General features: G+C 34.1%; 1 protein-coding gene and 1 long non-coding RNA gene across 2 annotated transcripts; both read left to right on the plus strand.

Moving 5' to 3' along the window:
• Positions 1 to 2,128: 2,128 nt before the first annotated feature.
• On the plus strand, positions 2,129 to 12,045 carry LOC129292918 (DEAD-box ATP-dependent RNA helicase 32). Its single transcript, XM_054930618.1, has 9 exons — positions 2,129 to 2,453; positions 2,914 to 3,299; positions 4,140 to 4,415; positions 4,775 to 5,098; positions 5,210 to 5,401; positions 5,508 to 5,663; positions 9,836 to 10,251; positions 10,519 to 10,676; positions 11,323 to 12,045. The coding sequence occupies exons 2-9, from the start codon at positions 2,931 to 2,933 to the stop codon at positions 11,667 to 11,669; spliced, it is 2,238 nt and encodes a 745-aa protein (XP_054786593.1). The 5' UTR covers positions 2,129 to 2,453; positions 2,914 to 2,930; the 3' UTR covers positions 11,670 to 12,045.
• Positions 12,046 to 15,681: 3,636 nt separating this feature from the next.
• On the plus strand, positions 15,682 to 17,767 carry LOC129293961 (uncharacterized). Its single transcript, XR_008589244.1, has 4 exons — positions 15,682 to 16,035; positions 16,201 to 16,350; positions 16,456 to 16,567; positions 17,744 to 17,767. It is a non-coding gene; the product is annotated as an uncharacterized LOC129293961 (long non-coding RNA).
• The last annotated feature ends 111 nt before the right edge of the window (positions 17,768 to 17,878 follow it).

A 17,878-nucleotide genomic window follows, 5' to 3' on the forward strand; every position in this document is an offset into this window, starting at 1 on the left:
CTTTATATTCCCTGATTCGTTTACCTATCTATACAGTCTAAGGGTCATTCATTATGCAACAATTTATTTTGCCAAAAATGTTGTAACTGCTATTCTCATGCCTTGATATATCCAATTGTTAGTATATTTTATGGCCATTTCGAGACCATGGGAAGCCTAGAGGAGCATATTTGGCAATGGAAAGATGAGAGAAGGGAATATATCTTTCTTCTTCGACCAAACTCAATTAATGAGAGTTTGGATTCCGAGAGAAACTTTGCTCGCTTTTCATTTGGTATTCATTCATCATACATGCACTAACTTTTGGTTGGTTGTATGTGAAACGGGTTAGTTGCTGTTTGGTAGACAGCTGACTATTTTTTGCCAACAAATGAGAGCTTCATTAATTTACATTTGTAGATGTAGATGAAGCTTTTTTTAAAAAAACATAATCGTTGTTCCCTTTAGTTTTATTAGGTCTTATTTTTAATTTTTATAGTTTTTTCAATAATTTTAATCTCTGTAGTTCTAAAAATATTGGGTGATATTTATTTTTTAAGTTTCTATAGTTTCAATTTTTTCAGCATGAACTGAAAACTTGATAGGGACTAATCATGGTAAAAAAAATAAAAAACTGAAAGAAACTATAAGGATTAAAATTAAAATCCTATGAAATTATAGCGATAAAAAATTATGTTTTTCTTTTTTTTTTTGATTGTACGTAGTTGATTTATAATTTTAATCACTTTTAATGTTAATTCTTTTGTATAGGACAAGCTTTAAGGTCTTGATCGTGATCTTTGAGAAATTCATTTTTTTTTTGTACTTTTGTATGCTATAATATAGACAAATACAAAGCTAAAAGTAATATGAAAATAGATTTTTTTTTTAATTTAAAGTTGATTTTAACTTAGAAGTTTAGGCAAAAAACTTTCTTTTTATTTTTTCTCGAGTATAATGAGGTTTTATTATCGGGCTTTTAAAAAGAGTTAGGAATTCAAATCCTGTCCCTCGTGCATGTAACAATTTAGTTAGAAAATATATATCTTTTTCTTCCACATCTTAGACGAGAAAATTTCTATTGTTAGTGGAATTTACTCTTTTTTCTACAAAAACAAATAATGAGATACTATTTGCTATGCAATTATGCTAGCAAGACTTTGTTTACTATAAAATATTTTGAAATACTTTGATTACTGTAAAATATTTTGAAATACTTTGATTGCATTTTGTTTTTAATATTTATAATTTTATTTCATTCTTCCCAATCATTTTAATTTGATCTGTCTACAACGTTAATTTCTATAATTTTAAAAATACATATCAAGATCATGAGTAGATACCAATATTGTTATTTTTGGTAATGTATACTTAACTCCATTAAATCATTTGTTAGCTAGCACTTACTATTGCTTTTGTTTTCCACGTTCTATTTAATCTAATCATGCAAGAAAGCCTTTCCTCTTATCTCTTAATTATACCTTATCAATTTAGTTTAATGTCAGCATATTTCTACCATTTCAATATAAGGGTTAGCAAAGTTGCAGTGGAATTAATCATGTTAGCGTAAGCTCACAGTTTTTATGTTAATTTTTAAAACCATAGAAAGTAACATTGTAGAAGGATCAATTTAAAAGGGTTGAGGACAATGAAATAAAAACATAGGGACTAACCAATAAATATTAGTCTAATTGTTAAGGATTTGACTTATAATGTACAAGATTGTGAGATTAAATCTTGCTATCGATGTGAGAATTTTATTAATAGATAATTTAAAAGTGCCTTCACATATGTTCATTGAATCTAAAGACATATTTTGATTTTGTTGAGTTTTCAAACTTTGCTCACGCAAACTTTTGTTGGTCTTGAAAAAATATGGAGTCAAAAAATAGGGCCTCCCATTATATTTTTCTATTTTTTTTGATAAACTACACTTTCCTATTTTTAATCTAACGCTTGATTGGCGAAGGTGTTTTTTTTTTTTTTGGGATTAAGATTGATTGACATAAGTTAATTGGTTCAAAATATCATGAGTAAACTGGGTCGCTATTAAAATAAGTTCAAGAATATGAGGCATCCACGGGCTAATGCTATGGACAGTTAAAGAGAAATCTGAGTCTTATTGAGTCTTATCCCCTATAGGATTGGAAATCAGGGGCATGCCACAATTCTTAGGATCCATTGGGCTGGATTCTCAATTTCTCATAATCCCAATTTTTATAAAAATTAAAATGTTGAATGTTGGTTCAACCCATCAAATTCCCGTTTTTTGTTCTCGGTTTTTTCCCCACTTGTTGGCCGCCGCAGACAACGGAGCCTGAACGTAAACTCCCAAATCCCCATCCTCCCTCCGAGTCATTCGCACCTCTAGACTTCGCATCACTCCTCCACGACTCGGGCAGTCTGTGCGTGTAGCTCGCGACAGAGGACGAATTGACTCGTCTAATCCACAACTTCACTCCCCGCCTCCTCTGGTTAGTACCCTAAGGGCTAAGGCCTAACACTTTCGCCGTTCCCACAAACGGTCTGTTGAGTGCGTGGCTTTTGGGGCAAGGCACTATTTAGACACCAGCTATCTGTTCCTCCGAGCTAGCAGAAGCATATTGATTCTTTATATTTTCAGTCCTGAGCTGTTGCTTGTGATAAATAACAACTTATTTAGGTGATACTGAAGCACATTTATAAGTAATACTTATAAGTGAAAATTGATTCTAAGTTTTTGTTTTCTTCTTCTTGTTTAGCTATTTTGGTGACATTGATTTTGAGTTCTTTTACTAAGCAAGAAACCCATATTTAAGGTGGAATTAGCGTCAAATGATTGCTTTTTTATCTCCCTGTGTCCATAACTTTGCTTTTATTTGTCTCTTCCCCACAAGGAGCTATCTTCCTGGCTCTGCAAGTTTCATTGAGCCTAATCACCTGCATTCTCCTCAGTCCTCAGGTTCCTAGCAATGCGAAAACCGAGATCAAGGGACTTCCACAAGCAGCAACGGCTTGCAGAGGAAGATGAGATAAAGCTTTTGGACTCATGGATTCAATCCCAGAAACCGGACTCCGGATGTAACCCTATGTCATTTGCCCCTTTATCCTCCAAGGACCCTGTAGGTCGCATTGATGGCAATACATTTTCGCGTTATGTGGGTGTCACGAGGTTTGACCAATTGCCAATTTCCAAGAAAACCAAGGATGGATTGTTAGAAGCTAAGTTTGTTAAGATGACCGATATCCAAAGGGCTTCTTTGCCCCATGCGCTTTGCGGGCGAGATATTTTGGGTGCATCAAAAACTGGGTCTGGAAAAACCTTGGCTTTCATTATTCCGGTAAGGGTAGCTTAAACCAAAAGTTTCTTATCCTTTTATTATTATTATTTTTTAAAGTAGGAGTACTGTGATTTAAACATCAACATATCTTTCCCATTCTAGTTCTTTCACAAACGCAAAAAGTTTCTGCTTCCAATGGATTTGCTGAAAGGTGTATCCAATCAAAGGAAATAGTAATCATTTTTTTTTTATACAGGAAATAGTAATCAATTTTTTATGCAATTGTTTAATTGGTTTTACTTGATGCAGGCTTGCATAGCTTATTTTGTCTAATCGAATAAGAGGTTGTAGGAGAAGTTTGATTTTTATTAGTTAGCTAGCATGATTGTATCATTGTGTATAATAAGATTCCCAAGCTCCTAGTGCCTGAAGCAGTTAGAAAGTATCCTTTTGCTTTAGTTTCTTGTTCTCCATGTGACATGTCATATTTGGTAATAGTTGTATAAACCAGAATGTTTTAGATGACATGTCATATTATGATTTTTGCTGGGTATGGCTATGGCAAGAAAGTAGCATAAGAAGAAAACAGGACGAAATGACTGGTGTTTTCAAATTGTTTGGGTACTTTTAGTGACGCTAATTCTGTGCTGTGAAAACCTCACTGCAATTACAGTGTCATTGACAGTTGAAATATGTACAAGTCTTCTCCTACCAAGGCTATTGTAATTTCACCAATAATTGTGGGTTCTTCATTTTGTCCTCTGAATGATTTTAGGTATTATGCTTATCTAGTAAAAGCATTTTCTGGGGAAGAAGCTATTAATCTTCTGCTGAATTTCCTAAATAAAACTAAGGAAGCATTTTATTCTCTTCATTTATGCACTTTATTGTCAATGACAGGTCTTGGAAAAGTTATATAGAGAGAAATGGGGGCCTGAAGATGGGGTAGGCAGCATCATCATATCCCCTACAAGAGAATTAGCTGGTCAACTCTTTGATGTTTTAAAAAGCGTTGGTAAGCACCATATTTTCAGTGCTGGCCTGCTGATTGGTGGTCGAAAGGAAATTAATGTTGAGAAAGAACGCGTAAATGAGCTGAACATTTTGATCTGCACACCTGGTCGCCTTCTACAACACATGGATGAAACCCCAAACTTTGATTGTTCACAGATTCAGGTTATTATATAATTCTTATTTTTTTTCCATGGATTAAATGATCCAAATTCTTGAGGAAATTCTGGGGAAAAAATGCAAATGAGAATTATATGAACATTAATTTATCATCTCAAGCGTTAGTTCTATATGTCTTTTCTGGTGCTGGATCCTATATTTCTTGACAATTTAAATTCTATTGCAAAATCTACTTAAAACCATATTGATTAGTAGTGTCACTTTAATTATTATTATTCAATTCAAATTTGATAAATTAGCCCCCCAGCCCCGGCCACGGCCCTAATATTTGCTCACAGAGACAGATTAGCATATTCTGTCCAATGTAGATCATGATTGGGTGGATAACGTTTGTTAGTATCCAGGTGTTGGTGCTAGATGAGGCAGATCGGATTCTTGACAGTGGATTTAAGAAGGAACTAAATGCGATAATATCACAGCTTCCTAAGCATAGACAAACCCTACTCTTCTCAGCAACTCAAACTAAGTCTGTTGAAGTTCTTGCAAGACTAAGTTTAAAGGACCCAGAGTATCTGAGTGTCCATCAAGAGTCTGTGACTGCCACCCCTACTCTCTTGAGACAGCTTGTGATGATTGTTCCTCTGGACCAAAAGTTAGATATGCTGTGGAGTTTCATAAAGTCCCATCTTAACTCCAAAATACTTGTCTTTCTCTCTAGCTGTAAACAGGTAATTTGTTTGAATCTAATTGTTTTGTGTTAGATTTTCTTTCATCAGTGTTTTTTGAGAAAATTTTTATTCTTTTCAATTTCTATCATAACAATCATCTCCTGTTTTCAGGTAAAATTTGTTTTTGAAGCATTTAAGAAACTTCGCCCTGGCATACCCTTGAAATGCCTTCATGGGAGGATGAAGCAGGAAAGAAGAATGGCAATATATTCTGAGTTTTGTGAGAAGCGGTCAATACTCTTGTCAACTGATGTGGCTGCAAGAGGGCTTGATTTTAATAAGGCGGTTGACTGGGTTGTTCAGGTAAGTCTCTTGTTACTGGCCCATTTTTCTGCCTTTTTTGAGTGGGTGGAGGAAGGAAGAAGTTTGTTTTATAGCTGGAGGCTGACCTTCTGTCTTATATCTGTAGGTGGATTGTCCTGAAAATGTAGCATCTTACATACACAGAGTTGGCAGAACTGCTCGCTACAAGTCTGGGGGTAGGTCAGTTTTATTTTTGATGCCTTCAGAGATGAAAATGCTTGAAAATTTAGAAGCAGCTAAAGTTCCAGTACATCTTAATAAGGTATGCTATTCTTGCTTTGTAAATCATCTATTCGCCTATGATTCTGACATCAACTGCAGAAGGGGAGAAGAGGTAGAGAGAAATAGAGGAAAAAAGGGGAAAAAGGGAGAGGATGTGTCTTTATGTTCTTATAAAATTTCTAGAACTGAATGTGAAGCGCATAACCTAAACGAAACTAAAAGCAACACGTGTAAAGCCTATTCCTAAATTTAACCTTAGTTGTGATTTAATCACTGATTCACAAATTATTACAAATATCAACAGTCAACATTGAAATAGATGAATGGGACAGTAGATAACACAAAATAGCATATACAACGCCCCAGGAGAACATTGCAGCAGCTCTTCATTCACGTCAACAGCATTATATAACGATGTATTGAGGTTAGTTTTAGAGATTCCAGTGTGTGGGTGCCATTAGTTTGGCTGATGAGCATATCCAACATGTGCTAAATAACAGATTATGCACACTAATAATACACTACTAGAATAACAGAATGCACAAAGTAGCGCGCACACACTTTAAGGTACAGCTAGACCATCCATCTGTCTTAACACCCTCTCTCAAGCAAGAGGGTGATAGAGAGACCCCAAGATTGTCTCTTTGGTACCATTACATGGAGCGAGGGCCTTTGTGAAATTATTTTCTGTTTATTCAACCTGAGGATGATGTGAAATTGCTGATTGTTTTGCTAGTACCCTATCTTGGATATTGAACGTCTAGTTTAATATGTTTAGTTCTTGCGAGTACACTAGGTTGGCTGCCAAAAGCTATGACAACTCATACTATTGCACCGTATTACTTTTGTTCGAAGTATAATAAAACTAGTCTCATTTAGAAGGGGCTGTATTCATGCTAATTCAGTTGCAAGTAGAGCTAGAGATTTATATTTGGATTTAGTGCAAGACCTGCAGGCTAAAAGAGACTTACAAGCTGCACTAGCGGTTGGGTATGGAGAAGCACATCTAAAAAACTTCCAGCATGTTAATACGTAATTCTTATGGCTCAGATAGAGAGCTTTTGCATCCCTGTAGGCTTCTATACTTAGGAAACCATATATTTGACCCATATTCTTGTGATTGTGAATGAAAGAGCTCATGCTGTAGAAATCATTCCAAACTATTATGATGTTATCCATATAAATTAGGATGCCTCTTATACAACTTGAAATGAAAAAGAATGCCTAATCAACATTTCTGTAACATGCCTGTCTCCCCCTTTTGGTGCACTGTTTAGCTGAGAAGTATGAGGGCATGAATAATGAAATAGAATACCTGATCATGTACTAGCTTGGAGAAACTTTGATGTTTACAATCCCCATCACTTTGTAAATTTTCCCCGTATGGAATTGATTTTTGGCTTGTTTCTTATAGGTGATAACTACATCTAGTGTTTCACCTTTATGTCAATTGATGCAGCCAAGTAATCTGGCTATAGTCATCGACAAAGTACACTTAGAACTAGAATCCATTGGTTGATGGAATTGATGGTGTTCTCCACAAGTCAGTCTAACTTAACTCTAATTTAACTTTGTGAAAATTTAAAAGGTAAAAGTGTGTAGTTTTCCAAACTGACAAGAGTCATAAAAAGTGATATCTTCATCGGGATCCAACTTGACATTACAGCTCTTTGAAACTTAATTCAGTACTTGATGAGCTCGAGCCTTAGCCTATAGTGCCACTTTGGTACTATTGACTCTGTGCCATGATTGTATTTGCTGTTCTTTTTCTGCAAAATTGTGTTTGCATAAGATGAACTTAGACCTGGATCGTGTCTAAGTCCTCCATCAATCATCCCTTTCAGAAGAATCCTCCTTGTATCTTTCTTCTTCACACAGCACTATAGCAGCCATTTGTCCTTCGCATTTGCTTCATTATTCTTGCTATGTTCAGTGAAGTTATGGTAGCTTCTGCCGAACCTCTAATTGCTGGCAGCCATAGAGTGCCCTGCCCTATCATAGACTATTATTTCATGCTGACAGCTGCAATTTATTTACGGTAAGAGTAGCAGATGGTCTAGAATTGGGGAAAGTAATGGGAAAGTGTCATTTTAGGACAGCACAGCACTTGAATGTGGGCAAGGAAGTGGGAGAGTATGGGGGTTACCTCTGAATCATGTCACAATTGACAATAGTTATGGCAAGCTTATACTAAATGCGGCTTGAAGTCACGAAAATCAAATGCAGGTGCACGACTCACAAATGATAAATGTGAGTGCAATGCTTATGAAAGTCAAACTAGCTAGTCATAACCATGGCATGTCAAGGACTAATGAAATTATTGTTAGTAACTAGTGTTTTGCTTATAGTCCTTTAAAAATCAATTTTCAAACATACAAGAAGATAATTATTATCCAAATAAAATTTTCTCTTCTCAATATCAAACTTGCATGAATAATTTAAAACATCAATCCTTCTGAATGTGAAAATTCTCAACTAATGTTACATGAACTTTTTCACCAATTTCCATTATTGTCTTCATCAAATAGATGAGTACTAGAAGTTGTAAAAGCATTTTTGTCAATCTTATGAGTGTATGTTATGACTTCAAAAGGTAAAATAGTTTAATTAACAAAAGTAATCTGTGAAGGGGAAATACATATTAATAATTGAAAATTATTGAAAATAATATTTTGACAAAAGGTAATTTGCTAATAATTTAATCGATTGGGATGTTATTCACTTACTTAAAAAAGCCCCCAACAAATACATTTGAACCATCATTATGAGTCAAAAGTTTAAATTTCTTCTCTATTCTTCATGCCTTGATCTTAGCCTAAAGTTTGGCATTTCAAAATTATGAATTTCTCATCAAAATAATGATTCAATTGATCTCTATAATTCTTAATCACACTTATTCTATAACAATTTTGTTAAACAAACTTTATAGGAACTCATGGAAAATCATCAAGAAATTCTCCGCCCTTTGTCAATACTAGAAGTTTTATACAATTGATCAATCAAAGACATCTCACTAATAGGACTTACTACCAGGAAAGTATATTCATGCATATAATAACAAGTAGAATTAAAATCAAACAATACCTAAGCCTTCTGAGAACAAAATATAATAATACTTGTGACTATTTTATTATATCATTGAGTTTCTTATTAGTACATGTGAGGTCCATGTAGGAGGTAGCTTGTACATCTTGTGATTTTTATGTCTTGTATTGGGATTCTCCATTGGGTTTATTAGAGTAACATTGAATCTCATGATCGCTGCTATGAGCTTGCAAAATGGGCAAAAAACGTGTCAAAATGACAAAATTCTGACACACATATGGTCATGGTTCTGTGCCAGTGGCGTCACAACTTTGGATTATTAATTAGAGTAACATTGATTTTCAAAAACACTGTTATGAGGCTGCAAAATGGGCAGGACAAAAACATGTCAAAAACCACAAAATTCAGAGGCACACATTGTCATGCTTCCTGCATCAAGGGTGAAACACTGAGAAATCAATTGGCATGTGTGGTCTTCTCTTGCAGATGTTTTAGGGTTATTAGATTGATTCATGGGTGATGGTCATTGTGGAATGATTACATCTTGGGTTCAGTGATCATAGGTAAGTCAAAAGCAGTGAATAATGGTGCACTCGTAGGACAAACAGGAGAGGTGAGATGAGGTAGAGAGGAATAGAGGAAATTGGGGGGGGGGGGAGAGAGGGAGATGAGTATGTTATGGGAACACTAGATTACCACTGAATTAGTTACTAGAGGTTACTAACTAACTGCTCCTGTATGTTATATAAAGGACGTCAGGAAGCAGAGAGAGACTATGAACTGGGAGTTGACAGTTGAATCCCCCCTACCGTGTTTTTTTTTTCCATTTTTTCCTGTACCCGAAAAGCATAGAGATTTTTCATTTCATTGTTGAGACTAAATGTATAGTCTTCAACTGAAGGTCTGAAAATGGAAGTGGAAATCACATGCCTAAAACAATGAAAGAAATAGTAATAAAAAATATTGCTGAATTTAGTGTTAATTGATGTTTTAATCCCTTATTTATAAATAACCACCCATCACTGATACTGCCACTGCACCTAAGCAATTGCATAGATGCCATTTTCAAAGGATTCTATATTTTTGTATTTGTTATGATTTACTATTGACATCGCATTTCATCTAGCTTTGCTAACATCCTTTCAAACTGCTGATTTTTTTTTTCAGCCTAGGAAGGAACGACTGCAACCAGTTTCTGGTTTGTTAGCAGCATTACTGGTCAAGTACCCTGATCTCCAGCAATGGGCAAAAAGGGCCTTCATAACATATTTGAGATCCATTCATATCCAGAAGGATAAAGAAATCTTTGATCTTATGAAATTGCCTATTGATGAATATTCAGCATCATTAGGTCTGCCCATGACCCCAAAAACCCGATTTCTTAACCAAAAAATTACATCTAAAGCTGCGTCAACAAAACCAATTTTACCGGAACCGAAAGATTCTCACAGAGAAATTGCATTGGAGGTTCCAGGAGAGAATCTGGACGTTAATGGTCCTGAGGAAGAGGAAAAAGGCCTTCTTTTGCCGGACAATTCCTCTGATGAAGGGGAAGGGAAAGCACATGAAATTGTAGATGTCATGTATGTATCTTCACATAATCTACGCGTTACAGAAATAGTGAAAATTTAGATTCCTTTGTAAATTATTGCATCATATTCTACATGCACAAATAGATGGTTGACAATGGTTCTTTATTTGGGATGAAATGGACTATTTGAGCTTGCATACATAAATTAGGATGGCTTGTCAAAATTATTGTTTGGTAGATGGGTTCTGATATTTCCTGTTAGTGTGTTTTCTTTTGGTTTGTACAACCAACTTATTTGATTTTGCGACTTACTTCGTAGACCACCAACGCGTGTTTCAAAGAAAAAGAAGCTCAAGATCAACATTCATAGACCTATGGGGACTAGAGTTGTATTTGATGATGAAGGTAATGCTCTACCTCCACTAGCTAGGATTGCTGATACACAAATTGGCAAGGAAACACTGCTGCTGGATCCAGGTATGTCCCTTCTCTGCAATTGCAAATTAAAGGTAGACTAATAGGAACAATGCTGCATGGTTATATGTCTGTCATATTTGCTGAAGGCTATGATTGTCAGACATCTCATTCTAGTTGTATAATCTTGAATCTTGATGATTGACGACACTAGCTTGTTTATCACCTATTGATCTTGATCCTTTTCTGTTGGATGTTTAATTAAACAGAGGAAATATAGGTGCTAGAAGATAGGCCTAGATCATATTGAGCTAGTATGCGTTCTTTCTCCTCCCTTTTCTGTGAATATGACATTAACTGCCAAACATTGGACTTAACAAGAAAAAAAAAAAAAACGGTGGATGAGACTCAGATGTGGGAGAACAAATCTCTGTAGTAATATAAGCAGCTTTCCACTGACTGAGACAAAACTACAATATCTGTTAATAGTTGATTTGATTGTAATGCCATATATATGTAATATGATTGCTGAACTGTTTTGTTCCCAGAAACCTGATTGTGCCCATACCTCCTTTGGTTCTCATATTAATGTGTCTTGATTTCACTTCATATCACGGAGTTTACTCGACTTGTTTATATGTTCAGGCATGTAGAATGACCATCTTGTTTATTTCGCCATATATTAAATTAAAATCTCATCTTCCTGCAGAACAAAAAGCTGAATACTATAGAAAGATGCGTGAGGAGTTGAAGAAGGTTGACAAAGAAGACAAGCTTGTGCAACAACAGCGTCGGAGAGAGAAGAAAATGAAGGAAAAGATGAAGTGGAAGGAAAGAATTGCCGAAGAGGATGACGACGATATTTCTGGGTCAGAAGGAGATCAAGCTGCAGATAGAAGGCATAAAAAGAGTAAGATATATTTTGATGGTGATAGTGATGTCGACGCTAAAGGTACTGAAGTCATAGGAGGAAAAGAGGGTATCATCTCCAAGCCTGTTACGTTGGAGGAGCAAGAAGCATTGGCTCTGAAGTTGCTAAATTCTATGCACTCATAGGATATGTCATATGCTGATATGCCTACTTAAGCTCGTAAGACGACCCAACAAAAATGCCTTTGGAGGAAAGCATTTTTTTTTTTTCCAGTGCAGTAATAGTTAATTAGATAAAGGTTTAGACTTTAAGAGTGCAGAGTCGTGCGGTCAGCTCAGGCTTGATCAAAATTTTGCGGGAATTGGTTATTTTTCTTGTGATTAGATTTGCAGGAAATGTTCGTGAAAGTGAGATATATATATATATCTTAATTAAAGTTTTTTCCTATATGAGAAAAAATAGTTTCAACAAAGAACCCCACAAGGATTATGCGTGATTGCAAGGATACTTGAAACAATTGATATTAACATTTCATTGGAATTTTCGATGACTGTTTTAAATCTAATTGGAAACTTATTGGACATGGAAGAATCAATCACACAAACGAGAAATGATTATTAAATGTTAAAAGGTTAAAAGATATTTTTATCTCTAAATTATTTGGTTAGGGTTTATTTGCTTTGGAATGTTGGGTATTTTATACTTATATGTGGTGTCATTTTCCTTTAAACATTTAAAAATAATATACTAAATATATTGCTTTTCAAAAAAGTTAAATTTAAGGGTCCAAGAATGATAAAAAATGATTTAAAAATTACAAAAAAGAATTTTAGTATATTGCTTTTCAAAAAAGTTAACTTTAAGGGTCCAAAAATGATAAAAAATGATTTAAAAATTACAAAAAAAAATTCATAAAATTGTGAATAAATATCCTATAAAAAATTAATATTGATTAAATTTCTAACATATTGGTTGGTCAAAATTATATTTTAATTTTTTTATGTGGATAAAAATTAACATTTATATTCTGTTATTTATATGTAATTTAGGAGATTTAATTAATATTAATTTTTATAAGGTATTTATATGTAATTTTTTAGATTATTTTTTTTATAATTTTTAAGTCAACTATTGGTCACTGTATCATATGAAAATTTAGAATACTTCTAAGTAAATAATTTGAAGGACAAAAATTCTTTTTAATCTAATATTAAATGGATTGTAAACTTAATCCCGCTTCCCTTGGAAATAGTTCATTGAAGATTTTTTCTCCACAGAAAGGACCGACTGAGGAATTAGTTTTTGAGACGGGTGCCAATGTCACTCTTGCTTTTTACATTGTTTCCCTTATCATTTTCTTTAGTTTTTTTCTTTATTTTTTTAATTCATTATATTTTTAGATTTTCTAATACTACATTATACGGTATATGCCTTGCCGTCAACTAAGTTGTCTTCCATTCAACGAGAACCGCGTTTTTTCCAAGGCAATTCATACGTTCAATTAAACCGAAGCATAAATTTCACATGATGCTATGAAAACTTGATATCACTCGGGGCAAATGTGTTGGTTCGGGGCGGAACTACGCTGATGATGGACGGACGAGGCCAAGTTCCACCTCTTTCTTTAAATAAATAAACAAACTATATATATATGTGTGTGTATATATATATATACCAACCACAAACCATATATGAAAAAACATCAACATTCACTTTTTATTTGATTCATGCCAACATATATATATGTATATCGCCTTTTATAAAATTGTGAATACAAGTTTAAATATTAAAAATTTTCTTTATTAGTATTTAATTAAATAGTTTTAAATTACTTAAATTAATAATATTTATTAAATTAGAAAACTTGGCCCCTCAAATCTAAATTCTAGTTCTGCCTTAGTTCATGTTATCTTTATTTATATAATAAATAAATTTTATTGTATCATTTTATTTTTAAAAAATCTTTTCATTTTATTTTTTTTGGCAATTTATATGTCGACATTAACTAATTTTGAGTATAGAAACTAGGAAAAATTAGTTAAAAAGACTCAGTTGAAATGAAAATTGGTCCTAGGGACCAAATGTTATTGAAGAACCAAAATTATTATTATTATATTCATTTAATTAGTTTCTCATTTGACCAAAATGCCCCCATGCCTTATCTACTCCTCATTGTGTCAGCACCTCCCTTACGTTGTGTCCCTTCATTCAGGTTATCATCACATTGCTGATGTCACTATAGATAAATCCTTAATTGAGATGCTACCTTATCCCATGAGTTGAGATGATATTGACTTCCATTGTAAAATTACTAGGTAAGCTTTTACAAGGTTACTTTAATGTCGGCCAAACATTTTTTTTGCTTTCTCACTACTAAGGAAGTGGTTCTCACCACACTCATCGACCATTCATTCTCTTTTTCCTCTTCTTTCAGTTCCATTGCTTCTATTTCCTCTTCATCTAGTTTTCAACCATCACCTTCCTTATCCTTTGAAATACAAGGTATGGGTGCACCTTCCCCTTCTTCTCGCAACTTCTACACCTTCTTTGTTGGTGTCTTGCTTATGTGTCTGCTTATATTCTTTGTTTTCTACTCCGAATGCAATGGAAATTGGTGTTTTCATAAAGATATGGTTGGTTTTAGCTGTGCCTTAGCTTGGGGCTTTTGTCCTTGCAAAGCTTGTTGATGCTTGGTTATGAAAATTGACACCAAATAGTGTCCTTTTACATATGAAGCAAGGTTTGTTAGGCCAGCTGCAAAATTGAGGCCTCATCTTTACCCTGGGGATCTTGAAGTATAACTGAGATTAACCCTATTGAACAAATAATTGCTTATCACCTATTGTTTTCTAATCCATTCTATATTCTCACCACCTTTGTCAACTGATCTTTTCTTGCACCTTCACTTGTCATTGAAAGTTTATCATGATCAATGTGTTTTTTTTATGATTTTTTATCTACAAATTTGGAACAGCTTGTTTGAGATAGGGAATGTTAGATAATTATTTTTGAAAATATTAAAATAAAATTGTTTACTTTTATTGCATTTCTTTGTATTCATTTTTGAATTCAAACAAAATTGCCAATTTAGATGTTATATGAATATAATTTTAAGCCTTGAACTGAGTAAGATTTTTTTAAAAAATGACTGTGGATATTTTTTTTTTGATATTTCTTGTTCAAGCTTTATTGGTGGTGTCAAAACTCCATTTTTCTTTAAGAATGGTATACATTGCCAAAATCTATTGAAAATTTTCATCTAATATTGAGTTGCCAAAACCATTTTTAGGTAGTGTAATAGACTTCAATAAATTTTAATGTGTTGTTTGTTTTTTTGTTCTGAATGAAGAATGCATACTGCTAACATATGCTACAATTCATAAAATGTGATCATAAACAATATTTTAGTTCATCTCATCACTCTTGCACAAGGTTTTTAATTCTTTTACCTTTGGTAGCTTGAAAGAATTCCTAAAACTGTGCAATTAAGACCAACTTTATTTTTGTTCAATTTTATTTTTGTTCTTTTTTAAATGTTTGATTCTTTTATTTTGAAGGGAAGGTTTTCTATATGTCAACCCATAAAGTAGTGATTAATTAATGCTTGAATGACTCATTTATGATAGCTATTAATTTTTATTTCTGGCATAATGTTTTAGATGCACTGAAGCACTCAAGCATAAAGCTTTGCACCTTAAGCCAAAATCTTTACACTCTTTGGTTATTGAGTTTGCATGTGATCTTTGATAATTACATGTAATTAAGAGGTATTGATTTTTTTTTTTTTGTGAATCTTTATTGGCTACTTAGAGCTTCAACAAACATACTATCACCTATTGAAAGAGTAATCAGAGCTCCTGTTAAAGGTCGTTAGAGCTCCAGCGATCAAATTTTGTGTATTTTTCCTATTAGTTTTAGTTAATATAGAGAGATATTTTGGTCATTTGATCAAATTATTTTATAAATAAAATAATATATTTGGCACTTCAATCTACTTATTTTCGGGCGCAATTTTAATTTTAACTAGGCCTATACCAATTTTCCCTAATTAGTTTGTTTTCTAATTTTTTTAATGCCTCGTCCTTTCCAGTTTCACCGTCAACGCAAGAGGTGCAGAATCGAACCGTCACCACTCGCCACGACCCAATAAATTGAGTGCCACGTTGAAGCTTAGATCCATTGACGTTTTGCCAAGTATCGAAGCGCAAGAACTGACAGAGACTCCCATAACTGCTGTCTTAGTTTGAGACATCGCGCGACACATGTCACCACCAATTCGTGTTTTACACGACTGCCCTTTCCTGTCTCACGTTATCGGTTATTTCTTCCCCGCCTTCTCCTTCCTTCCTCCCTCTCTTTCTCGCTTCTTCTGTTTTCTCTCTCTCTAGAGCTCTCAACTGCCTTCGATCCCTTTTTCAACCCAACTACGTTTTCCTCAGATCCACGCTTTTCCATTCCATATATCTCCTACCTCATTTCTCGTCAATTTTGCTCTCACCTGGACTGAAATATCTAGGTCTAGCCCTTTACCCCTCTATGCCATTCCCGCAGGTCTGATTTATCTTTTTTTTTTTTATTTCAATTGGTTTTTTAAGTTATTCTTATAGTAATAATTTTGCTATACATGTCTTTTTGATGGATGAACCGGGTATTGAAACTTTTTATATATTTAGATCTGGGGCTGAATTCTGCATAACTGTATTGATGTTCTTGTAGCTCTGGATCGAGTAGATCTTGCGGTTTATCTGTTTGAAGAATGAGTTTTTAATTGGATTGTTTTATCCGTTTGCGGCTTTTGATCGGTGGATCTAGTTAGAGGCGCCGTGGTTATTTTCGATAAACTAACCTGAGCTTGCAAATTGAATTGTACGAATTTAGTTTTTTTTATTTTTCTGTTGTTTTCTTGGAAGATACCAAAGCACTATTGCTATACATAATTGATTGATGGGCTTAAGTCTGGTGGGTGTTCAGATTGTACCATACATAAAGAGCAAGGGGACACATTATCTGACTTAGAACCAATCAGTCTTTTTTTGATTGGGTGACAACTAGAACCAAGCAGCGTGCTGTATGAAAATAGCATGTAGGTTGTTAGGCTTCTGTTGTTGTTGTTGTTGTTATTGTTTTATTTTATTTTTTTTTTAAAAGTGAGAGTCATCTTAATTAGACTCGTTATGATCTTTTCCTGGGTTATTATGGCTTTATTCTGATTTACACGAAGAATAGAGTATGGAAATGCTTTTAGGTGATTAAATTTGTTAAGGACTGGCAAAGATGACAATTTACCACTTTTACTCCCTTCGCTTCAAAATGTAAGCATTTTCTCTTAGCTAATGTTGGTTCAAAATATAAGCAACCTATTGCATGTGAAAAATTTCCCCCCATTTTACCCCTTGTATTTATTAATTTAGATCCTTATGTAAATTTATTTTACACTCATCATGAAGTGCATTGATAATTGGGACCAGAGGTAAAAAAAAAAAAAAAGGAAAACAATATATGTTTTTATGAGAATGTGGACTTTATTGGTATGCTGATTTTTCCTGAAAACTGCTTATATTTTGGACAAGAGGGAATACATGTCTAGCTTGCCTCTATTTGTTGCTTTGTGATTCCTCCCACCCATTTCTTTCCTTTACTCGTTGTTTAGATGGTCTAAGGATTGAAAAGTGAGAACTAGATGTGCTGGTTTTTTTGATTCAATAATGTGCTGTTGATTGCTTTCCATTAAAGGTTCAGTCATGTTGCTTACGTATCTATTCTGTTTTATTTCTTATCGAATGGATTTTACCTTCATGCTTAAAAAGAAACGAATGACAAATTTTGTTTAGAAATTATTTATCAAACCTTTATGATAGGGTTGTTTTCATGGTGATCAGTAGTTTCCCCCTGTTTTTTGGTTGAGTTATTGACTACATGTCTATGTCTTCACTTGCTTATGTGCTTGTTTGTTAATTGTATCTTGTTGTGTGCATTTTATTTTTCTTTTTATTGGTGCATTTCCTCTGCAGCTCTATGCTTTGCATTTTAACACATGAATTTTAAATTTGAAAGTCGAATTGTGAGGGGAATTTCATTTCAACAGAGATATTTAATTCCTGCATTTCAGTGTTTTATGTACTCCCCTTACCTAGTCTCTTCCATGCATCCTTGGGCAACCTGCTAGTGGTGTCTTGCCATTGATGTAAATAATGCAATGTTTTCATTTATTTTCAGATTTTGATGACTGACTTGTCATTTGTTTCTTCTTCCAATGCAGTTGAGAAGGGTGTACTTGAACCAGGTTGTGTTGAGGAAATCCAGATTTATCCATATAATTTTGAAGTTCTCTTGGTGTATGCAAGATGGGTAAGTGCAAGGGTTGTGGGAAGTTAGGAAGAATGGGACCAAGGGG

The sequence above is a fragment of the Prosopis cineraria genome, unplaced genomic scaffold, assembly GCF_029017545.1.
Source record: "Prosopis cineraria cultivar Desert tree isolate PC_DT_omini unplaced genomic scaffold, ASM2901754v1 PC14, whole genome shotgun sequence".
Classification (NCBI taxonomy): domain Eukaryota; kingdom Viridiplantae; phylum Streptophyta; class Magnoliopsida; order Fabales; family Fabaceae; genus Prosopis; species Prosopis cineraria.